Raw genomic sequence first — 26,185 nt, 5'->3', positions numbered from 1 at the left:
TCTGCTGTTGTCTCTTCTATAGTCCCCTTGTGCTTGTTATTTCTTTACTACTGTTTTAATGAGATTTAGGGAGGAGTAGGGATAAACACATTTATTCATTCAACACTGTTTACTGACTACTTACTATACCTTTGGAATTATTATAGGCCTTGGGGATAATATAGTAATAGAGAATTATAGAAAACAAAAACAAAGAAACATTTCTTTTCTCAGGAGCTAACATTCTTCTTAAGGGAGACAGATACACAGGTTAAAAAAAAAATACAAGTATTCCTTACCAAGTGAACTTTTAATCTCTGAATTTAAGAACCAAATAAATTTGGAAACACTTTTGGAAATGTTTGTTATCTTGAAACTCAGGACCCAAACAGATTAGAATAACAAGATACCCCTTAATATTTCTCAACTCGGTATCAGAACTGAGAACTTGAAAGATTTAGATGACTGAGAATATGTGCATGTAAGATTTGGTAGAGGCGAGAGAGGGCAGAAAGCCAAAGAAGGCCTCTCTAGTGGTACTAACCATGTGGATATCTGCGAAAAGACAGGGCATTTCGTACACAGTTAACAGTTAGTGCAAGGACTTGGGGATATGAGTGTGCTTACCATTTTTGTGGAGCAGCAGGGAAGACAGTGTGGCTGGAGTGGACTGATTAAGCAGGAAAGTAGTAGGGAACAATAGCAGAGAGAAAGCAGGAGTCAGATCATATAGAACCAGGACTATGATAAAGACTTGTTCTATTCTGAATGAGAAAAGAAACCACTAGAAGCTTTTGGATGTTGTGTTTTAAAAATATCACTCTGGCTGCTAAGAGTAGAAAGAGACTACTGAAGAGTAGAGACAGAGTAGAAATGGTGAGACTAGTTGAGAGGCTATGATAAAAATCCAGGTGAGAAGTTAGCAACTTTACATAATTCTTTTTGGTGAAAGTGGTAAGAAGTAGTCAGATTCTCAATTTATTTTAAAATAAATTTAAAAAATTTAAATAAATTTTAAAAATTTAAAAGTACAGCTGATATGCTTAGCAGATATGGAGGGTGAGGGAAGAAAAAAAAAAAAGAACAGTCAAGTATGACTCCAAAGTTTTAGGCCTGGGCAAATGGAAAACTGGAGCTACAACCTTCTGAAATAGAGAAACCTGGGAGAAGAGCAAGTTAAGCAGGTTGGGGGGATGGGGGTGGATGAGGAAGGAAACATGTTTGTTTTTCATAAATTTCAATTTAAGATACCCCGTGGATATCCAAGGGGAGATGCAAAGGGGGCAGGCAGATATCTGAGTATGGATCTCAGGGGAGAGATCTGGGCTAGAGATACAAAGTTGGGACTAGTCGTCATATAGATAATACACAAAGCCAGGGGATTACATGTTATTATTTAGGGAATAAGGGTAGAGAGAAAAGAGGCTTGAGTAAAACTCTGGATATCTCCATAATTTATCGGTGAGAAAGAGCAGTCATGTAGAGGAATCAAGAGAAAATGGAGTTTTAGAGGTTAAGTATAGAAAATGTTTCAAGATGGAAGCAGTGACCAAATATGCCCATACTACTGATAGGCCGAGCAGGAAGAGGAGTTACTGGTTGTCAGTGGAGTGACTGGGGCAAAAGCCTAAGAGACATGAGTTCAAGGCAAAAATGGAAGGAGAAGTAGAAACAGTGAGCACAGAAAACTCTTTCAAAGAGTTTTTCTTTAAAGGGAAGCAACAGCTAGAGGGGAATGCAGGGTCATATGAGCTTTTGTTTTTAGACTGAAAGACAGATTTATATTCTGGGAGGAATAGTTGACTAAAGGAAAAATTTGGTGATACATGATTAAAAAGAAAGAAGAGATAACTACAGAAATAAAGTCCTGGAGACAGGCAGGATAGGATGAAATACATGAGTAGATTTTTTTCTCATTATTTTTCTAATGACCTGGGAAGAAGGGCAATGGGATTCACTAAACCGAAAAAGGAATTTTTGGTAACAAAAGTATATAAGTAAAGATTCAATCAGAATATAAGTTTATGTGAATTCTTCATCAGGACAGTAAAGTCATACTCTCCAAAGTTCCCTAATTCTTAATTAATTAGCATTTACTAAAAAAGATTTATAACATATTTTCATTCCTGAGAAATTTTTCAATCACAATAAAGTAACTAGTTTCAGGACCATACATATTAACAAAAGCCTCTTTAACTCTCATGATTCTCCCTTCATATCATTTAAAAGTGAAATTAAGTAAGGGGTGCCTGGGTGGCTCAGTTGGTTAAGTGTCCGACTCTTGATTTGGCTTGGGTCACAATCCCAGCGTCGTGGGATTGAGCCCTGGGTCAGGCTCCACAATGAGTGTGGAACCTGCTTGAGATTTTTTTCTCTCTCTTTTGCTCTGCTCCCTTCTCCCCTGCTCATTCTCTCTAAATAAATAAATAAATGAATGAATAAATGAATAAATAAATAAATAAATAAACGGCTTAACTTTTTAAATATGTTCTTTTTCCATCTTCTAAATATTTATATTCTCCTTTTTCTTTCATATTTCTTTCATGTCCTATCATTAGCAGAAACGTTTATCACTAAGACTCTTACTATAAATCAGTATGTATCTAATTTTAGAAAAAACATCCTAGACTATTTTTATCGATGAATGAAAGCACTAGCTTAAAGTTGCCATTTTCATCTGTGTCCAATTTTAAATACAATTTGGAAGAGAAGGATGCCTTTCAAGCTCCAGTATTTCCTTTATCCTGAATTCAGATTGACTTATGAGCGTCTTATAGAAATAAAAAAAACAAAACTAATGCACCAAGATGATCTGAAAACAAGTAATCATAACAAACAACTTTCAACAAATACTAACTCGATACACCTGGAAAACCCAGGAATGTGGTAACAAAAGAAACAGAATGAGTGGTAGACAATTATAATTGCTGACTTCAGAGAGTAACATCAGATACTAAATAGACTTAAAGTCCAGACTGCCTGAATTAACTGGTAAAGAATGGAAAGAAAGCAGTCTTTCTAAACCAACAGGAGAATTTCGTACTACTTTCTCTTTATTAGTTTTCAGGATACTAGTATAATATTCACTTCTATTTTCTAATCTGTTTTCTCATTTAGCATTATCCATTTATTGTTTCCTAATCCTCTAAATTTGAGTGACTTAAGAAATTGCCAGTTTATAACCATGAAAGAAAAAGGGAGGAAGGGAACACTTAATAATTACCACCTTATTAGCCTGAAAAACAACAACAACAACAACAACAACAAAAATCATGAGGAGAGCAATGATGTTAAGGAAGAGTCTTATTCACATATGTTAACACTAATCAGGTTCTAAGTCTCTGAGATTCTAAGGGTCTATTTTCACAGGAAAGCCTAGAAAATGAGTTCCTGATTTTTCAATTGCATTGTAACTTCAAGGAACTTCAATTCTAAAGCAGAAATGACAACAGGACCTGGATACTCCTAACTGAAAGAAAAGCAGAGAAATTTCAACTGTATTCCTGTTTTTAGCTTAATTAAGCATTAATAAAAAGTGCCCATCCAAAAAATACCATTATTTGTTTTATAACAGCAGTACTTTATAATAGTTAACTAAAAGATCACATTTTTTTAAATGTACTGATTCTTTATTTGGCCAAAACAGCTCACCTGGTACAAAATATTCTGTTTGCATAAACCAATGAAATTCCAAGTGAAATCCCAAGCGAATGGCCTTCAGGGTGACAAGGAAAATCAAATAGAGAACAGATACTGTGCCTGTGAGAAATAAATCCAGAAACCGTGTATCATTTTTGTGTATTTTACAGCAGAAACCATTTATCATTTTTGTGTATTTTACAGACTATTTTAAAATTAAGCTTTGTTTCTATATTTTCAGCAAAGTTTGGAAAACTATTACCTTCATGGATTATACCCACTAAAGCACAGGACACAAGCTATGTGAGTTTTCAGAAAACAAAGCAAAACACTATGTGGTGGGCCTAAGAACTAGATGAAGGTAGCTCATATACTGAAGAAGGCAAACTGTCTAATTCATTTGTGAGCTGAGTTAAGTGGAGGATACAAGCAAAGAACTCATTACAAAACTGTATGGTTAAAAAACCAACATCAAACTGACCCTTATTCTTTGTATTAGAAATATCAAAGATGGTCAATGAGCTGGAAAAGTCTGTCACAGTATTTACTGAAAAATGGTAAGAAAGTAGAGAAAGAAAAGAAGTGACTGTGGATTATAAACCTATTTGAGAAAGCTGATAAACCAAATAATCCATGAACACTCTGATCTAGTATCTAGATAAGGTTTTAACTGGGTAGTACTATCCATTAGGTGAAAAGATTACAGATTCTATTCATAGGTATTTATACACAGGGTGAATTGGGCATTCACAGATGTTAATAACCTAGAAGTTAGAGAATTATTCCTTTAAGGAATTAAGTCCAGTCATTACGGAGTAGAGTCAGGAAATCCAAGTAGGTTTCTTAAAAGAATTAAATCCAAATTTCTGTAAAGACGCTATAGTTGTAAAAGAAAGAGAGAGTACCAAGAAAAAGGGTAAAAGCAAAATACCCTTAGGGAAGTAGAAAATAATCAACCTGGTTACAAATGTGGTGATGTTTCAGAAAATATTTCTATTAAGTTTATATGCTAGCTTTTAAAGATCTGTTCCATAGGAAAGTCGGCAAGCAAATCAGGAAACCACAAACGAGCTACTGTGGGTTTGCAGATTAGCTGATTCAGAAAGAATAAAAACAAGAGGCCAAAGCTTACATAACCACAACTTTTCATTCTCTGTGGGTGTCTGTGGCAGTCTTGCAGTGAATCCTATTGTGAGACAGAGAGGAATAGAAGAATATCCTTACCTCCTACTTTGGTCTTCTGAAACCCAAAAAGCTAGCTCCTTGATATGATAAGTAATCTAATTATTTTATACACTAGGGCCTACCAGGAGATCATATATATAGGGAGGAGGTGAAATCCTATGGTTTATTTGGGGTTATCAATATTTTATGAATGTTATCCTTGTCTTTAGCTAACCAGATCTAAGTTTTCATTGGGGGTTCCTTTTTGCCATCTGAAAGCTCAGTGTTGCAAAAAAAAAAAAAAAGCAAAAACATTCCTTTTACGATGCTAAAATTTCTTCAGTGATTTCAGAAATTTCTGTAAAATAGGGCTCACAGTAAGAAGTCTTTTCCTTTATGGAGGCAAGAGTGTTCTAGTAAAGAGAAAGCACTGAGGAGAAGAGCAAAATCAGAATAAATCTGGGTAGGTTGAGTTAGATAAAAAATGATATCCCAGGTTGAAAGGTGTTAATTCTGTGCTATACTCTTAAATAGAAACTGCAGGAAAAAAGCATTTCATAATCTCCCTTAGTAAGTTCTAATGATTCCAATCCTTAGGATTGGATCCAATATCCAATATGGATCTCTCCTCCTGAAATCTTAATGTTTCCTCTAGTTGTACCCACAGAGGAAATGAGGAGTAGTGGTTCAGCAAGGATAGAATGGAAAGTCCAATAACTCATCTTTTAAAAAAAAGGACTTGGACTTGAAATGGTCATCTACGTTTTACTCTGTGCCAAACCCCACAAAGAAAACCAAAAAGGAGGGTAACATATGAGTGAACAAATTAAACATAGATGAACAGGCCTAGTAGGTAACTCCCCAGCCAGACCATATCCACAGAATCCAGCATGTACTCTACTACATAGAAGTTCTATAACACAGTGCATCGGCTTACCTAGGATATTAAATTTTGAAAAAAATGAAGGAGATTTGAAATTGAGCAGTGGCAGCAGGAGCCCTATGAGGTAAAAGGGCACTGTCTTAGACTTATTCCACCACTTTTCAAACTGTTGCAGTCCCGTGTCATTGGCATAGAAAATCATAGAGCCATTGTCAGGATGGCCACCACTCCCAGCACTTGGACAAATCACTGCAACAGGAAAGCATCAGATTAGAGAAGATGACAAAGAAGAGAAAATGACTATCCCAAAGACTGACACATGCTCTACCAACCTCAACTTGTATCATGAATATTAAGTTTCCTCTTTCTGGAAAAAAATAGAGATTTATACTTAGACATATAGGAATCTTTTATCTGCAAACAATTTAAGGTGGCAGAATTTTAGAAATTCTGAGTTATATACTTAATTTTTATGAGAAGCTATAAAATATCCCACTAACTATCCTTGGTTCCAATGCCAGAGAAAAAGTATTTTGCTGAATGGTATTTGATTTTATTTATCCAATGATGTAAGAAATATTCAGGGTGATTGTTTGTTACTTTTATGTTAATAACCCACAAAAAGGCCAAAGAGCAGGGTTCTTTTAACAAAATCTGTGGGTTTGGAATAAAAAGTGGACATCACTGAAACAGTTGACACAGCAGTATTGCTAAAACCAAATTGTTGCTTATAGCTTAAGAATCTTGAATTCCAGCAATCTGGGATAATTCTCCTATTAGTTTATCACATTTTATAGTAGCCTAAGAGCCTAGATGATATCCAGAGAAGTTGGAATTGAGTAACACATCTTTCCTAACAATGATCTTCAAATGGCAGTTTCTTTTGTCAAGGAGACACAAGACAATACAAATCATTCTGTGTTTTTACTTTCACAATAGTACTTTTCCTAATAATCAGTTCTTTTAAAAGAACTCTTAATGCTGGTGAAAAATACACCTACTGAGCAACAATCATATTCATTACTAGTCAAAGAGAAAACAATATATTCATTTTAAGTTCTGTTTTTAATTTTATTCTCTATCCATTACTTGGCATGCCACAAAGCCAAACACTTAATTTTCTCGCTTAGTCACCATTTTATTTCATTTTTTAACATACCTTTTTTTTTTAAATGTTTATTTTATTTTTGAGGGGGGGGCGCATAAGCTGGGGAGGAGCAGGGCGGAGGGTGGGTGGGGAAGGATCTGAGGCAGACTCTGTGCTGACAGTAAGGAGCCCAGGGGTTCAAACTCATGAACCATGATATCATGACCTGAGTCAAAGTTGGATGCTCAACTGCTAAGGCACCTGGTGTCCCAGCATAGTCAGCATTTTACATGTACTTTTTTCTTCTATGGCTGGACAGAAGTAAATTAACTTGAATTTTTCTTATGCTATTAATTACAGTGGTAAAAAGCACAGGCTATGGAGATAAAATGACTAAATAATGAACCTGGACTCTGTCACTTAATACTTAGGTAACCTTGGGCAAGTCATTAGCCTCTCTGTACCTTCCTCGGCTTTTGCATCTAGAGAGTGAAGTGAAGAGGTGCTGTACTACATTTAGAATAATGCCTGCACATAGTAAGTATTCAGTAAATGCCAGCTATAATTTTATATTAACCGAGATGGACTGTTTCATACTCTTACTATTTAATACAAGAATCAGGAAATGCTAGTATCAACATACCACTGTGCAAAATAAACTGACTTTGCTGATGGTGCTCTCCAAATCATCAGTATAATCATGGTATTTATGAAGAGATTTTAAAATTATACCAAAATATTTTAGGATAATTATTCAAAGGTGTGTGTGCGTGTCCACAGAACAGCTCATACTTCCCTCACTCATTTGCTAGTGTTAACAAAAGACAGGTTAATAGGTTTAATTAAAGAGCAAAGTAAGACACTGAATAATAAACATTGAAATGGTTTCTTCATGAGAGAGTTTTGCCTGTTCTCTACATCTTTGGAGTCTAAAACAGTTCGTGACACATAATAGGCTTAATAAATATATATTGAATGAACTGTCTTGTCAGTGATCAATGCATTCGTCCATCAAAATGATATCAGTTTGGGGGCTCCTGGGTGGCTCAGTTGGTTGAGCATCCATCTCTTGATTTTTGCTTAGGTCATGATCCCATAGTTTGTGAGTTCGAGCTCCGTGCTGACAGCACAGAGTTTGCTTAGGATACTCTCCTCCTTCCTCTCCTCTCACTCTCTCTCAAAATCAATACACAATTATATCAACCTGGTATCTCTGAAATCTAAATACATAAAAGCCTTAGGCGATGTACAAGGTTAACAGTGGGACTGTTAATAAGGTTATATTAGGTTTGATATTCACTTTCTCTGTGACTGCCATGGTGGATAAATTGACATGCTACAAAGGTTTATTTTTGAGAGATAAATTAGTTGAAGGAAATTTACTAAGAAATTAAGATTTTTTTTGACAAGCCTTCAATTTATTTTTCTGTATTTACTAACCTTTGTTATTAGGAAAGTAATTATTCTATAGGATACAGATCGTGTATCTTAAATATTAGTAACTAATACAATAAACGTCTAAAAAAGTTAACTAAGAACTATGCTTTTAGACTTCTGAAACAATTAGCAGAGAGAGAGGCTCTTAAAAACATGTATTGACTGGGGTGCCTGGGTGGCTTAGTCGGTTAAGCGTCCGACTTTCACTTAGGTCATGATCTCGAGGTACGTGGATTCGAGCCCCGCATCAGGCTCTGTGCTGACTGCCAGCTCAGGGCCTGGATCTTATTTCAGAGTCTGTATCTCCCTCTCTCTCTGACCCTCCCCTGCTCATGCTGTCTCTCTCTCCTAGAAATAAAAATATAAAAAAAAAACAACAAAAAACCCCCAATGTATTGACTATTTATAGGCAAACATGGATTCTACAGATGTGACTTACAACTGTGAATTGTATAATATGAACTCAATCTTGTTTAGCTTACATTAACACAATCTCTAATGTAGTTTGTTTTTTTTGTAAACACCAGTTGCCGAAAATTTAATAGTGGCTCAGTTAACATAATGATGACATTGTGCTAATTATTTGCCTAAGATCAGGCAGTAAGTTCTACCTTACATCCTTTTTGAAGCGAAGTGGAAAATTAAAACAAACAAACAAACAAAAAATAAACAAGGGGTGCCTGGGTAGCTCAGTCAGTTAAGCATTTGACTCTTGATATTGGCTCAGGTTATGATCTCATGGTGGTGATCTCAAGCCCCAAGTTGGGATTCTCTCTCCTCTTCCCCCATTCTCTCTCACTCTCTAAAAGTAAATAAATAAACTATAAAAAAAAACAAACAAACAGGGGCACATGAGTGGCAGCTGGTTATGCTCAAGTCATGATCTGGTGGTTCATGAGTCTGAGCACTACATTGGGCTCTCTGCTGTCAGCTTGGAGCCACTTCAGATCATCTGTCCCCTTTTTTCTCTGCCCCTCCCTCATTTGTGCATGCGCTTTCCCTCTCTTTTCCTCTCTCTCTCTCTCAAAAATAAATAGACATTAAAAACAAAACAAAACAAAACAAAAACAAGCTAAGCTTTAAATTCTAAACTACTTACCCGGGTTGCTATCATTGGTACTTAGTACAGCATCTGTCTCATTAATGTGATGAATAAAATCTAAAAATTAAAGAAAAAATACATTTTAAAACCAAATAAAAGATGTTAAACCAATTATCCTCTAAAATCTTTGATCTATAAAAATCTTCTAAGATTTAACATGGGGTAATAGCACCTAGTACAAGGAACCAAGACTGCTTCATTGTTAACACAGCTTTGCCTTTGTCAGCTTTATGTACTTACAGGAATGATGTCATTGGCTTCATAGTTCCCACTATGGAAAATTTTCTCATGATTGAAGATTTTTTAAAAAAAATCTAGCCACAAGGCAAAATTTAGTTAAACCCTGGAATCAAGATAAACTGTACAATTGTTTTATTATACTCATGCTAATTTATATATAAGTATAATTGTATCTTCTATAAAGTTCTAAAGTTTGCAGAAGGGGAAAACCAACACTCATAATAGCCAAGCCTATCTGGAAAATCATTTAAAGTTTTTAAAACGTATACTACATGCTTTTATAGACTGAAAGTTATATAGTAATTCCTGCTCACAAGAACCACTTAGTTATACTGGAGGAAGTAGCAAAGTAAAAAGCATATGCAGATATCTGAGCATTCATATTATTTTATAGTTAATGAGAGAATGAGTAAAGAATGTGTTTTCTTGTTACTTTATTCTGTTTGATGGTAATCTTTTATAATCTTAGGAAGCATTAAAAAAAGTGTCTGATGTGGGTTAGATGATAAAAAATGTTAGATTATATTTTCAGGTCATAAGGTAAGTGTGAATTATTCATCTTCACCTCCACTGTATGCTTCTCAAGATAAAAGGAAGAGTTCAGTGTTCTAGATTTTTATGGTATCTTCAAGGGTTATTAGTGATAAGACTGGAAGTTATCAATCTTTATATACATCCTGATGCCAAAGACTTAAATAAGGCTAGTAAAACCTTGATACCAAGTATACTAGGTTGAATAGTCTCCCCTCAAATCCATGCCCATAGAAACCTCAGAATGTGACCTTATTTGGAAACAGGGTCTTCGCAGATATAATCAAGTGATGATAAGGTCATATTGGTTAGGGTGTGCCATAAATTCAATGACTGATATCTTCAAAAAAATTTTTTAATGTTTATTTATTTTAGAGACCTAGAAAGACAGAGTGTGAGCAGAGGAGGGTCAGAGAGAGGGAGACATAGAATCTGAAGCAGGCTCTAGGCTCTGAGCTGTCAGCACAGAGCCTGATGTGGGGCTCGAACTCACGAACCTTGAAATCATGACCTGAGCTGAAGTCAGATGCTTAGCTGACTGAGCCACTCAGGCACGCCAATGACTGGTACTTTTAATAAGAAAAGAGAAATCTGTACAAAGACACATTGATGGGAGATGACCATGTGACGACAGAGGCAGAAATTGGGTGATGCAGCCTATAAGCCAAGGAATACTAAGGCTGCCAGCAATCAATCATCAGAAGCTAGGAAGAGGCAAGGAAGGAGTTTTCCCTTAAGGCTTCAGAAGGAATAGAGCCCTAGTGACACTTCAATTTTGGACTTCTGGTTACCAGGACTCTGAGAGAATGAATTTGTCTTGTTTTAACCCAAAGAGTTCACAGTAATTTGTTACAGCAACCATAAGGTTCAACAAGGACAGTGTAAGAGAGGGAAAAAAAATACGTATACACACACACTGGATAATCTCTTTGAAAAGAAACAAAGGTCCTAAATCAAACAGTACCTCCACTCCTCTCAAAAGTAAACTGAATCCAGTAAGCAATTAAAAAATATACATCGTAACTGCTAAACTAAGTTTATTACAGAATATAAGAATGACTTAAATGCTACAAAATGTATTCATTTAATTCACCATATTAACAATTTAAAGAAGAGTTTTATGATCATCTCAAGATTATTAAGTGTCCGATAAAATCCAACACACATGAATAACACTGCTTAAGAAAATAATAGGCAGGAATACCTTTAAATTGCTAAAGGGTATAACCAATATCCCACAGCAAACATAGTATTTAATGGTGAAACATCAGAAAGATTTCCACAGGAACAATATAAGGATGTCTACCAGTACTGTATCTACACAACTTTATTCCTTAAAAAAGATAAACATGCCTATATATGTATATATATATATATAAACATTTATATGTTGTATGTGTTTGTATGTACACACATATATAAATAGAAGAGTATAACATATATAATTACAAATGTATGTATACACACAGGAATTACTTAGAAAGTAATAAATGGACAGGAAGTTTTCATTACTCATGGATGAGGTTAACTATCTAAACAAAAAATCCAAAGTGAATCTACAAAATTAGCATCAATAAGAGTTCAATACATCTGCTAGATTCAAGATAAATATCAAAAATTAATTAGGTTCTTTTATAATAGCAACAAATAACTTGAATTTTCATAATTAAAAAATATATTATAGGGATGATGGGCATGGGGGAGGGCACTTGTTGGGATGAGCACTGGGTGTTATACGGAAACCAACTTCACAATAAACTATTTAAGAAAAAATAAAGTAAAATAAAACTACAAGTCTAAAATAATACATGTATATACTATTACTTTCTGGGAAAATGGAAAGGTTTCATGAAAGGGGTGTGGGTTACATGGATATTATGACTAAGATTTATGTGTTTCTATTAATTTAAATTCTATGTAAAAAAGAGAATTGTATATATAATAGTAATTAATTGGAGTGCAGGGTAGGTATAAAGATAGATCATGTTTTTTTCAGTGGATAAAATATTGCTCCCCAGGGGGAAAAATTTGTTCCTAAGGGGCAAAAAGACCTCTTATCCTTTTTACATATAAAGCATAAATACATATACAGTTCATAAATGGATAAAAAGTATATCTGTGATATTAAAACAAACTGAATCAACTATATATTTCAGAATTACAAAATGACTTTTTGCTTTATTTATCTCAAATCCAAAATTTAAGGCTGAAACTCAAACATTTCAGTAGTTACTGTACCTAAAAGTAACTACTATTAAAGATATAGATACTTACTAAAAATAAACTTTCCAGTATTAAAAAGAAAATTAGACATAAGCACCCAATAAACTATCATTGCTCCAATAAGAGACACCAAGGAGAAAAGGAGACTTGACCACTGTCCAAAGGAGCCAAAATAATATCTGCAGACATCTGGATATTCCCAGGTAGTGGTATCCACTGATGCTAGATAAAAATAAGAGAAAGAATAAAATTAGATGTTAATCATATATCCCATAATCATAATTTGTGTTCCCCCAATTAACTAAAAATATTTAACAAAATATAGAATATTCTACCACCAGATATTAGATATTATTAAAATGTTACAGAACAGGAGAGCCTCAATGGTTCAGCCAGTTAAGCATCCAACTTCAGTGCAGGTCATGATCTCACAGTTTGTGAGTTTGAGCCCCATACTGAGCTCTGTGCTGTCAGTGCAGAGCCCACTTTGGATCCTCTGTCTCCTCTCTGCCCTTCCCCTGCTCACGTGTACTCTCTCTCCCACTCTCTCTCAAAAATAAACAAACATCAAAAAAAAAATTAAGGGGCGCCTGGGTGGCTCAGTTGGTTGAGCATCCAACTTCGGCTCAGGTCATGACCTTGCAGTTCACAAGTATGAGCCCCACGTCACGCTCTGTGCTGACAACTTAGAGCCTGGTGCCTCCTTTGCATTCTGTGTCTCCCTTTCTGTCCTTCCTCTGCTCACGCTCTGTCTCTCACTCTCTCAAAAATAAATAAAAACATACAAAAACTAAAAGAAACATGGAACAAACACATAAAAAAGAAATAAAGGTCAATGAAACAATATAGATAATATAAGAAATAGGTTATAGTATATTATATAATTGATAAAAAAATGATAAATCAAGGCTATACAAAATAATCAGTGAGAGTCAGAAGATATTATCCAGTAATATTTGGCATACTTATATAACAATATGGAAGAAAGTTTTCCTGAGTCATACTTTATACCACATGACAACTTCAGATAACAGAGCTAAGAATTCAAAAATAAAATAATAGAAAAGTTAGAAGACAATGTAAAAACAGACCCTGAAAGGTTATCCTCCTCTATCAAATGAAGAAAGAAATTACAATGGAAAAGACAGGCAGATATAAACAAACTCATATAATATGAAAGCCATTAAAATGTTGAATGGAAAAGAAACTGACATGAAATAACAGCTAACAGGCTAATGCCTACATCATATATAGCACTTAGCAGATCTATAAGAACCAAGGGACTTGTGGATAAATGGGAATAGGATATAAATAAATAATACAATTATGAGAAAATATACCACTGCTTAAGAAACTACCCCCCCTAAAAAAAAACAAAAAAACTGAAGGCAAAATCTGGTCTCTTGATTTCAAATTGCTAAGACTCACTGAAAAAATCTATGTCTATTTAAGTCCTAAACGGTAACAATCTAAAATGGTATTTCTCTGATCCAGAATTTATAGAGATGAATAGAGGCAACATTTAAGAAAACTTTGCAAATTCACTACAAAGGACACATTGTTCATATTTTCATATTTTTCCAGTTACATTTTCTATTTTTAGGAAATTCCAACATTTAGATCTCTTGGTAGAGATGGATCAAAAGTCACCATTAACTGATAAGAAACACAGAATTCTCAATTTAGTTCTGGAAAAGACTTTATTTTTAAAAGATGATCTTTAAAATTATTCTTATGAGGAAACTGGCACCAAAATAAATGCCTTGTGCAAAGAATTACAAATCTCTCTGAATTTCAAAGGCAGTCACTAATTATTGACCTATCAGTTCAGCTGAATGCTATGAATCAGAAAAGTAAATCTTCAGGCACAAAATAGTTAACACACATATGAAATGTACACATTAGTGATCTACTTCAACAGGAAATACTTATTAATACCCAAATAGCTATTTTATTTTCAATGTGGCAAACTCTTACATATCATAGCTCGTGATTTCACGGCTCTGTAGCAGCAGTAAAGTGTTAAAAAGCCCATCAGCATGATGACACACATTCCAGTAGTAAAGCCAGCCTGTTTAAAAACAAAAAGAACAACATAAGTCATCATGTGAGAATAAATTCATATGCAACCATATTCTGTTACCGTAAACAACGATAAAAACCTGATAATTAATGTAAAATGAAACATAATTACCTAGCTTAATAAATTTTATGTAGATTTATTACCTGTTTTATGCCCCAAGGAATACTTAGTATAGATGTTCCCATCATGGTATTCCAAATCATAAAACTGAAAACACAGAGTAATAGCAGTAAAAATTTGGAGTTTGACTTTTCAAACATCTTAATTAAGACAAAAATTAAAATAACCAGTAGTTTTCATTTATTTATATTTAAGTAATGCTCCAAAAAAAGTAATTTTACTCACATGGTTACTAAACTGGTGTTTTTACCATGTCCTTCAGTGTAACTTTGAAGTTTATAAGCAGAACCCAATGGACTATATACATAGCACTCTTCTGGAGCTGGAACCACATGATCTGGAGCAATCTAGTAGAAGGAGAAACACAGAGAAATGTTAAACCTGTAAAAGTGCCAAACAGGTTATTTCCTATACATCAGATTATCTGACTTTAGACACATTTCTAAATATCATAAACAAACACATATTCCTGATTTATTAATATAAAAAATCCTTTCCAAATGGAGTAGATCTAAAGGAACAAGAGTTTAAAGAATAAAGTATTTATGTGAAATGAGAATGAATTCTTAAAATATGCAACTACCAAAATATCTTCCTTTTCCTTTTCATGAGAAAGAAAGAAGAATCAGCAGAGACTGAGATTAAAAAAATTGTAGAGGGAGGAGATTTGGGCCTTAGGTTAGGGGAATTTCAAGAATTAAGTGGCCACTGAACTCCTCTATGAGGGTAGTCTTACCAAAGAGGTAGGCAGGGAACTCAAACTATAAAGAATTGAGAACGAAAAAATTAAAAACAGAACTGCCCTATGACCCAGCAACTGCACTATTAGGTATTTATCCAAAGGATACAAAATGCTGATTTGAGGGGCATACACACCCCAACCTTTATAGCAGTGCTATCAACAAGCGCCAAATTATGGAAAGAGCCCAAATGTCCATTGACAGATGAATGGATAAAGAAGAGGTGTTGTATATGCACACACACACAGGAATACTACTCAGTGATAAAAAAAAAAAAAAGAATGAAATCTTGCCATTTGCAACAACATGGATAGAACTAGAGGGTATTATGCTAAGCGAAGCAAGTCAGTCAGAGCCAGACAGATGTCATATGATTTTACTCCTATGTGAAATTTGAGAAACACAACAGATAAACATAGGGGGAGGGAAGGGAAAATAAGATAAAAACAGAGGGAGGCAAACCATAACAGACTCTTAAATACAGAGAAACTGAGGGTTGCTGGAGAGGAAGTGGGTGGGAGGATAGGGTGAATGGGTGATGGGCATTAAGAAGGGCACCTGTTGGTCTGAGCACTGGGTGCCATATGTAAGAGATCAATTACTGAATTCTACTCCTGAAGCCAAGACTGTACTATATGTTAACTACTTTGAATTAAAAGAAAAAAAAGAATTGGGAGTCAATAGAAGGTAAAGAATGGAAAAATAAATATAGACCATTCTTTTAAATGTTTATCAAAGCATTTAAAAAGCAGAAGAAAAAAGGTGAGCTAACACACCCTAAGGAAAGGCAAAGCAATAATTCTTAAAGATGGGAGTATGTAAGCAAAAGGGAAGGAGCCAAGAGAGGTTGAAAGCAGACAGAATGACTGAATAGATATATATTTCCTATATACATAGCTCCCACATTGCTCCCTACACATATTTTCTGAATTTGATCTCCCTACAGAGGGAGGACATTTACAGGACCCTGGAAGAATTCTGCCCATCTCCTGGAGACTAGCCCTTTGAGAATATGCAGCCCTATATATAGTAGTACAGTAGTTAAAAGCATAGGAGCTGACTGGCATAAATCAACAATCTTTTATATTCAGCACCTACTATGTAAATTTACAACTTTGTGCTAGGTTTAGTGTTCAAGAAAAAAAAATACAGTCCACAACTTTAAGAAGCTTAAATTCCAGCTGGAAGATATATAAAGCAATTAGATAAGACTATCTGACAAAAAGTTAAGTATGGGATACTATATCGCAGGAGTGACAAAAAATTCATGGGGACTAGAATAGTTGGGGAAGACGTCAAGGACGTGAAGGAACACTGGGCGTCAGTAGTAAGACAAGAAATGGACTAGTGCAAAAAGAAAGTATCAAGTCATTCTCTATGCATATGATTGGTGGTATCTTGTAGGAAAAGAATGTCTCAAATGTTATGCCTGGTGTGGCTTTGGAAACAACTACTTCTTAGAGCTAAAAAGACATATATGGAGGGGCACCTGCGTGGCTCAGTCCGTTAATTGTCCAACTCTTGATCTCAGGGTCATGAGTTCAAGCCCTGAATTGGGCTCTGCACTGAGTATTAAGCTTACTTAAAAAAAAAAAAGGCATATATGGAAATGGATTTCTTGCCTTCTCTTTTATCCTCAGTCCTCCTGGGTCTAAGTTCTATTATCTTCTTCAAGGGAATAAAAAGGAAAAAGGGGAAGGACCATGCCTGCATCAGGCAGGAGATAAACCATGATAGCAAAGGTCAGGAAAAGTGAAAATCAAAGTTATAGGGGGCAGGATTACGAGCTAGAGAAGTTAAGAAGTTGCAAATTCTTGGGGCCCCTGCGTGACTCAGTCAGTCGGGTAAGCACCTGACTTCACCTCAGGTCACAATCTGTGGCTCATGAGTTCAGGCAGTGAGCTGGGCTCAGTGCTAACAGCTCAGAGCCTGGAGCCTGGAGCCAGGAGCCAATGTGGGATTCTGTGTCTTCCTTCTCTCTGCCCCTCCCTGACTCACGCTGTATGTCTGCCTGTCTGTTTCTCTCTCAAAAAGAAATAAACATTACAAAAAAAAAAGTTACAGATTCCTGGGAATTACAGAAAAAATGGAGAATTGGATCCCACACTCTGACAGTACTCTAGGGCAGTGCTTTTAGAACTTGAATTTTCCTGTGATTAACACAGGGGTATTGTTAAACACAGATTATGATTCAGGAAGTCTGGAGTAAAGAATGGGATTCTGCATTTTTAGCAAGTTCTAGTGATGCCAATACTGCTGGCCTGTGCAGGCCATACTTTTATTAACAAGGATCTAGGAGTTGGCAGCCAAATGATTTTCTTCCCTTCCTGATTTCAAAATAAAAATATTAAGGTAAGTGAGAAAATTTTCAGAAATATAAAATCCTGAGACTTGTAGTTTCATATTGTTTCGCCCTTAAAAATCTTTTAAGAAAAATAATTTTGGAATTCTCAGAAAATGAGCATGGATATATACATATATTCATTAAAAATGGTCATATCACACTATTTAAACTTTAGATCTCTGTTGACCACTATCTATATAGTTTGACTTAGAGTTATTTCACTGTCACTTAACAAAAGGTATTCAACTTGGTGTATAATGCTAACTCAATTTCCACGCAAACAATGTCCATTCAGGCCTAGACTGGCCAAGTCAGTATCTCTGATGTTTGCTTCCACAAGGAGAGCCGCTGGGAGGTCTGAATTAGACCCAGAGATACTGGATTCCTTCTACCCCATTAGAGGGCTGAGATAGTTCTGTTATGGAAGTAAGACTTTACTATAACTACTGATATAAATGCCTACGGGAGGAAAAAGTGAAAAAAAATGGGGGAAAAAATTATACCACTCAGAATATTTGGGAAGTCCTGACTTTGGCTATACAAAAGGAGATGTTAATAAGACAGAAGGCTTTAGTAAGTATCTATGTTCAATACTAATCCTTGCCTTTTAGTAAACATCTGAAGAATATTGGTTTCCTTCTCCTTTTATTATTATAACCTATTAAAAAAATCATTTTTTCTCCCAGCATGTTTCCATTTCTCTTTAAGATTTCAAGTTTCTCGGGGCGCCTGGGTGGCTCAGTCGGTTAAACGTCCGACTTCGGCTTAGGTCATGATCTCACCACTGGTGGGTTAGAGCCCCATGCTGGGTTCTGTGCTGACAGCTAGCTCAGAGCCTGGAGCCTGCTTTGGATTCTGTGTTTCCCTCTCTCTCTGACCCTCCCTGCTTATGCTGTCTCTATCTCCCTCTTTCAAAAATAAATAAAAAACATTAAAAAAAAAGATTTCAAGTTTCTCAATATCTCATATGTGATAATTCTTATAAGCAACCAAATTACTTCCAATATGCTTTTTTACCTAAAATAATAATACAGATTTTAAAAGATCAAGAGTCAACTATAGTCCATGGGTCAAATCTGGCCTTCAAACCAATTTTTTACAGTCCTTTTGCTAAGAATGGTTTTTATATTTGTAATGGTCATAAAATAAAAGTGAAGAATATGTAACTGTATGTGGCCAACCAAGCCTAAAATATTTAGAATTTGTTCTTTGACCCATATATTTTATCTATAAAAGGACAGTGCTAAATAGTTAAATGCTATACATGTTTGTATGTATTTCAGTTTCCCACTCCTGTAGAAAATTTCTAAAAGCAATCTTTCCTTCATAGCTTCAAACTTAAAAATTGAACAGGCTCAGGGCGGCTGGTGGCTCAGTCGGTTGAGCATCTGACTTCGGCTCAGGTCATGATCTCGTGGTCCGTGGGTTCGAGCCCCGCACCGGGCTCTGTGCTGACAGTTCAGAGCCTGGAGCCTGTTTCAGATTCTGTGTCTCTCTCTGCCCCTCCCCAGCTTGTGCTCTGTCTCTCTCTGTCTCAAAAATAAATGTTAAAAAAAAAAATGAACAGGCTAACCAAACTGGTTATTATTTACGTTATTAATCAACGACCTCAAGTATTTCAGAAGTACTTTATCTTCCTAAGAGCTCTTAGGATTGGGGACTAGCAGAATTTAATCCAACACACGTCTTAGGCTATTGTCAACACAGAAAGGTTGCTCCAAATCTCTATGTTACACTAGATAAGAATGAACTAGCTTGAGATATAAGACATATACTATTTACTACCTTGACTTTCCATGATGCCATCCTTGGAATATGGCCAGCAAAAGTTCAATCACTGGGAGTTTCCCTGGCTTATGCTGTTCACTGTTCATTTCAATGTAACCTTAGACAATTAGCAATGTTTTGCCCCTTACCAGTGCCTTGTCTGCAGGAGCGGTGAGCCGGCTGTAGTAATGAATCCTCTTGTTCATGGCAGAGGCATGATCACTAACCCTCTGAATGACATCATTCACATTGACGATATTTGTGGGCTCTATATAAAAAGGCCTAGAGAAGGGAATATACACTTGACAAAGAACATTCAGCCAGAAATTCTGGAAGTCAGCCATTGAAGAAAATAACTTCTTGTCCTCCATTAGAAATGGGATGCACCACGGCAAGACATTCACTTCTCACTTTTGGTGGGAAAAGAAAATGTCACAAAAGTAGCATTATCCAATCCACAGAATAAAGCTTTTGTCTCCTAATACTACCATAAACACTCTTTTCTAATCTTTAGGAATTCAGCAACACAGGAGAAATAAAAGAAAGAGCTTTAACCAATCATTAAAAAGAAATATAGCAGCTGTCAGTTTTCAACAATGAAATTTAGGTCCATACAACTTTCAATATTCTCTCAAAAAGCTTTTGGCACTAAATCAGAGAAATTATTGACATAAATGTTCTTCTACTAAAGAGTCTCTACTCCTTTATGGGCCAAAGTTACTTCCTATGACAAATAAAATATAGATAACTGATCTCAACCATCTCCCTCTGAAACCTATCAAAAGTACTGTCAAATGGAACATCAAGAAACCAGAAATATTTGCCTCATTCTACTTTTCTTGGATTTCAGTAACAAATCCTATTATGCTTTTATGTCTATGCTCCCTTCCCATAACTGTGTCCTAATTAACTGCAGATTCCGGTTTTTAATCATTTTCAGTCATTAACTCTGCCAGTTCCTTACCAAAACTCCCTCCATTTGCTTTCTAAACTTCCAGTAATGTAAAGGACTGCTTTCTTTCACTGACTCTCAGATTCCTCAAAGTCACACATAATACTGTGCCCCAAACTGCATATAATATGCTATTTCAGATTACATACAGATCTAAGTAATGAAGGGAAAAAAAATCTAGATTTCTTTGGTTCCATATAACTCTTCTACACTTATAGCTCTGAAAGAAGCTTAAAATTTACGTTAGTCATTTGTGGAGACAGTTAATATGATTTTGTGGAAGCACTTGAAAAACTAAGTGACTGAAATTTTAGTTTCTGCTATTTTTTCCAACTACTAGATATTAGAGAAATGGTAGTATAGATGTTAAATTTAATCTTGTCTCTCTAGTTAGTATACAGAATCTCTTAATCTTCCTTTTGCTATTTACTCTCCACCACAGTACCTAAGTAGTACAGGTACTCTCCAGTTCAATCCATCAAGTATCTTAAAGAAGAGCACTTACTAGAGCAAATAATGTGGATATGGAGATCAACAAGACATTATATTTATACTAACCATATCATTACTAAGTGAACTAAGGGATGTCAATAAATCAGAAGGGGACAGAAAGAAAATGAAATGGTCATAGGCTGAATAAACTATCTCCACTTATAAATTTGGTAGTCTGAAGTAACTACCAATCCTCCCAAAGCATTATGGTGTTCTATATAATTTGCATATCTACTGTGTCAGTAGTACTAAAAATCAATGTAAAAATATTTTCATCCAGGAGACAGTTTAATCACACCTGGGGTCACAATCTATAGAACATTCATTTCTTATTTTGCAAGAATGATATCCCACAAAGTTCAAGAAAGAACTATAGCTTTAATGCCACATAAAGGAGAGATTGCAACTAATCAAGGATTACTAAGAGACTAACAAGAATGATAGTGATAGAGAAGTGTAAATATTCTACTATTGTAGCTTCTTACTCTGAAAATTCAATGGTATTAATATCAACCACTAAATTGGCTTGAAGGCCTGCTGAAAAGCAGTCCAGGAAGTGCTACATTTTTTGGCTTCTGGCATCTAACAAAAGTGTTAACTGTACCAGTTTAGTTGGCTTGGGTGCTCTGAGAACAGAATGACTCTGAAAGTTTTTCTTTTCCGACAGTTTTCATCGAGATGCTGAGTGCCTGTTCAAACAAATATTTTGGAATCTTTTCAAAACAGATTCTCTTTAAAAATATTCAACTCAGCATATCTTAACTAAATTATTAGAAACATATGCTTAAAGCTTCATCTGAGAGCAAAAAATAGAAATTACATTTCTAAATTGAACTTTAGTTGGATCTGAAAATATTTTTAAAATTAATACTTTACAGACAGCAGTATTAAGAATTAAATACTTTTGAAATGTGGACTTTTTCTTTTGAACAGAGTTTCACATGATTGCTCCATATCAATATTACTTCCCATTTGAAGGGTAGCTCAACTGTGTCACAGTGAAAATAAATTATGATATTTCATGTAGAAGTTATATTTGTTTTACTTTATAAATATTTATGGTTATGCTACAGAAAAAAGTACTTTAAACATTCATCAAAATTTTAAAAATATTTAAAAATGTGACTCAAAATCCCATATATTCATTTAATATACTTATAAACAGAGAGATGTTATTTCTACCTAACACCTTTTTTAGGTTCCACTCCTTACATTCCTTAAACATTTTTGGCTTTTAAATCTGTCTCCACCCTTCTACTAACCAGTTATGCTCCTCTAAAGGTTAATAACAATTCCATGACTTTTAATGTTCATACTCAATGTGAAGGCCTGACTTAAAGTTGTTCCTTTAATCACATCTCTATGAAAGCTGAAGCACTCCCACACCTGCCAGACTGGGGTAGTTTGTTAAAAAATGAAAAAAGAAACAAATATTAAAAAATCTCAAGCAAATAAACATTCAAAATAATGAACCCACTGTACTTGTTTCTTCCTGCTTGGTAAAATGCTATGTCTGACAGGCAGCTTTTCAATGAAGACAGAAGAGAAGTTAATCAAGACACTGTATCTGGAAATTCCTTGCTGCTACAGCAAAAATACTGGTAATCTCCAACTTGCCGATGTGTTTCTCGCTCCCTCTCGTGCTTTTACAACATCCTTTTTCACAAAAATCTTGCTCTACATCCCAGTTTCACTCACACTTATTAGCACAGGCTGAGCCTAAGGACCTTCTCTATTATAGTTAATTATTTTGTACTGGTTCTCAAATTTATTAAATATTATTTAAGTGCCAACCAAGCATACTTAAGCATAGTTGTAAACATTTAATAATAACTAAGGCATAGATCTTGAAGGATCATAATCTGCTGCAGAAGACAGGTAAGTAAGCAATTCCAATCCAAGGGGGAAAATAGAAAAAGAGAGTGAGTGCTTATGAGCACTCATAACAGAGGGAGCAAGAAAGAGTGGACAGACTTGTGTGGTGCTGGGTATGTGCAGTGTACCATGTGCTTCTCAAATGGAGAAGCTAACCCATGTCTGGCAGACCATTAAGGAAGTGACAGGTGAGGTAAATTCTAAAAGATATAGTGGTAGATAGGTATGGGATAAAGGAGGAAAGAAATAGTGTTTTCAAAAAATATATAAAAACATGTAGAAAGAACCAGGAGAGACAGCATGAATTACTTAAACAGTAAGTAGTAGGAAGAAAAGTGGTAAGATATAAGGCAAACCTGGGCCAGGACACAGAAGACCCCATGCCAAGAAAAGATATGATCCTAAAGGGAAGAACTCCCAGTCTCAGTCTCTTCTCTGCTGATTCCTTCTCTAATTGCAACCCTCAAATATCAGAGTAACCCAGAGTTTAATCCATTGACATTTCTTCTTCTCTATCTAGGCTCAATCTCTTGGTGATCTCATCTAGTCACATAAACTTAAGTATCATGTATATGCTGATGGCACTCAAACTACTTTTTCTTTTTTTTTAGAGAGACAGCAAGCAAGCATGAGTGGAGGAGAGGGTGAGAGAGAGAAAGACAGGCAGAGGCAGAGACAGAGACAGAGACAGAGGGAATCAAGCAGGGCTTGATCCCACAACCCTGGAATCACGACCTGAGCCGAAATTAAGAGACAGACACTCAACTGCCTGAGCCACCCAGGAACCTCCAACCTGAACTCTTGATTCATCTATCAGCTTGCTCTTGCCAACCTCTCCCACACATCCCATCTCTTAGACTTCTCTGCTTACCACACTAATCACACCAGCTTCTTCACAATTCCTCAAACGCTATAAATATTCACCTACTCCAGGATCTTTGTTAGTAATTTCAGGTAAAAACAAAGCCTCTGAAAGCCTTTCCCTAAATATCTACATGGCTTCTTTACTTCTTTCAGGTCTTTCCTCACTTTTGGAATATGGTATTAAGCTACCCAGTTCTTTCAACCTTATCTAAAATTTCAACCCAGTTCTTTACCCTTATCATCTCATATATCTTCTCTGCTTTACAGGATCTCCTTAACATTTATACTATCCAACACAATATATAATTATTTATTATTGGTAAATAAATATTTATTGCCTCCAGTAAATGTAAGTTCCACAAGAATAGGGACTTTTGTCAATTTGGTCACTCCTTATTCTCAAGGGCATAGAACAGTACTTGGCATATTGTAAAAGCTCATTAGAATACGGTGAGTAAAGTATGGTGTAACACTTTACGAAAAAGTTTATTTTGAAATAATTTTTTTAAGTAAACTCTAGCCCCAATGTGGGGCTCAAACTCATGACCCCAAGATCAAGAGTCACACGCACCAAGTGAGCCACCCAGACACCTCATTATTTTGAAATAAATTAGAGTCATATAGAAGTTAGAAATACATACAGAGAATATTGCCATAAACACTCCACTCAGGTTCCACAATGACATCTTATATAACCATACTATAATCATCAAAACTTATGTTGCCTTTATAATCAGGAAAAAAGTGAATGAAACATTATGGGGATAATTCTTTCAACTTTTCTGTACATTTAAAATATTTAAAATAAAACTTGGGGGATAAATGATGGAGGAAGTGATCAAAGTATCAAATACTGTACAAAATGAGAAGCAACCTATACAAAAATCAACTTAGGGTGTTAATTTAGTTAATGTGAGTTAGCTTCAAACCAATTAAAAATTTTTCAGGAGGACAGAATGATTAATTGTGTCAAGTGCTACTACAAAGTCAAATGAGATCAGCACTGATCAATGAAATGACCACCAGTAACTCCGATATGTGCAGTCTCAGTCAGTAGTAAGGGCAAAAGCCTGTCTGAATCGGGATCAAGAGAAAAACTGGGTATGGTGAGTATAAATAATCCTTGCAAAGAGTCTTCTGTAAAAAGGAATGAAAGAAATGGAGTGGTAGCTAAAGGGGTAAGTATAAATACACTACAAAGTATACAAAAAGCATAAAAAACACAATCACCTATAATCCCACAAATGGCTGCATTCTCTTGGAAGAAAACATGAGATCCCACTATATATTCACCAGAATTGCTAAAATTTTAAAATTTGACAATGTCAAGCACCAGTAGGAGGTAATGTAATAGAAATTCTTATACACTAGAGTGGGAATGTAAACTGATAGAACTCCTGTAGAAAAGAGTTTGGCATTATCCAGTTGACTTGAATATACACCTACAACACTACCAAGCAAGTGCATTCCCAGGAATTTATCCTAGAGAAGTTCTTGCACATGTATGCTAAATACACATAGAGTCATATTTATAGAAATTTTATTTCTAAGATCTCTGGTATATGTGCTGCTGAAGCAAGCACTATTTCTAAGATCTCTACACTGGAAACAACCCAAAGGTCCAGCAACAGTAGAATGTATACATAAACTGCAGATACTCATAAAATGAAATAACAGAAAGCACTGGAAAGAGCTGTTGTTACATACAACTTGGGTGAAAATTATGATGAACAAAAATTCCAAAATAATACATACAGTATGATCTGATTTACATGAAGTCTACAAAAAGGTAAAACTGAATTCAGTATTTTAGGGATACAAAGGCAATAAATAATTAAAAGTAGGGAAATGGTCACACAAATGGGAGGAGAGTGTTTACCTATAGAGAGGAAAGAAGATGTGTTTGAAGGACATACAAGGAACTTATGAGGTGCTGCTATCTCTAGACCTTGGTGTAGGTTGTACAGGTATTAGCTTTATAATTATTTTTAAAATTGTATTTATGAGCTATACAGTCTTCTGTACACATATGTGATTAAAGACTTCAAAAATAGGTCTTTAATTAACATTCTTTCAAAATTTAGTAATGAGATCAAAAGGGACCATAACATATTCTGTATCATACAGGAATTTACTGGTTATAGGGGTGCCTAGGTGGTTCAGTTGGTTAAGCATCTGAATTTGATTTTGGCTCAAGTTATGATCTCATTGTTTGTGAGTTCAAGCCCTGCATCAGGCTCTGTGCTGCTAGCGTGGAGCCTACTTGGGATTCTTTGTCTCCCTCTCTATCTCTCTCTCTTTCTCTCTCAAAAATAAAAAAACATTAAAAAAAAAAAGAAATTTACTGGTTATCCTTTGGCAAAATACCTTAAAGATGTGTCAAACTTAAATACAAGTTATCCACTTTTCTGCTATAAAAAGTCAACTGTGCCAAATTTGTTAATTCCTACTGTGATGGTAAGTTGCTATCAACAGTATACTACACAGGTACAGAGTATATATTAAAAACCAAAGAGCCCTTGGGGCACCTGGGAGGCTCAGTCAGTCAAGCGTCTGACTTTGGCTCAGGTCACGATCTCCCAGTTTGTGAGCTGGAGCCCCACATGGGGATCTGTGCTGACAGCTCGGAGCCTGGAGCCTGCTTCAGATTCTGTGTCTCCCTT

General features: G+C 35.4%; 1 protein-coding gene across 3 annotated transcripts in view; it reads right to left on the bottom strand.

Moving 5' to 3' along the window:
* Nucleotides 1–26,185, bottom strand: part of SLC38A9 (solute carrier family 38 member 9) — a 78,102-nt gene that overhangs the window by 27,670 nt on the left and 24,247 nt on the right. For 2 of the 3 annotated variants that reach the window (XM_039244538.1, XM_039244539.1), the window contains 8 exons: nucleotides 19,489–19,621; nucleotides 14,714–14,835; nucleotides 14,512–14,575; nucleotides 14,263–14,356; nucleotides 12,337–12,507; nucleotides 9,289–9,348; nucleotides 5,720–5,914; nucleotides 3,631–3,738 (listed from right to left, as the gene is read on the bottom strand). In XM_039244538.1, coding sequence (XP_039100469.1) covers nucleotides 3,631–3,738; nucleotides 5,720–5,914; nucleotides 9,289–9,348; nucleotides 12,337–12,507; nucleotides 14,263–14,356; nucleotides 14,512–14,575; nucleotides 14,714–14,835; nucleotides 19,489–19,621 — 947 coding nt within the window. Of the gene's footprint in view, nucleotides 1–3,630; nucleotides 3,739–5,719; nucleotides 5,915–9,288; nucleotides 9,349–12,336; nucleotides 12,508–14,262; nucleotides 14,357–14,511; nucleotides 14,576–14,713; nucleotides 14,836–19,488; nucleotides 19,622–21,387; nucleotides 21,465–26,185 lie in introns of those variants that run through there. The other variant, XM_039244540.1, reaches the window with a different exon arrangement.

Source organism: Hyaena hyaena, unplaced genomic scaffold (assembly GCF_003009895.1).
Source record: "Hyaena hyaena isolate Hyena2069 unplaced genomic scaffold, ASM300989v1 scaffold_241, whole genome shotgun sequence".
In the NCBI taxonomy this organism is placed as follows: domain Eukaryota; kingdom Metazoa; phylum Chordata; class Mammalia; order Carnivora; family Hyaenidae; genus Hyaena; species Hyaena hyaena.
This window is presented reverse-complemented; position numbering and strand designations above follow the sequence as displayed.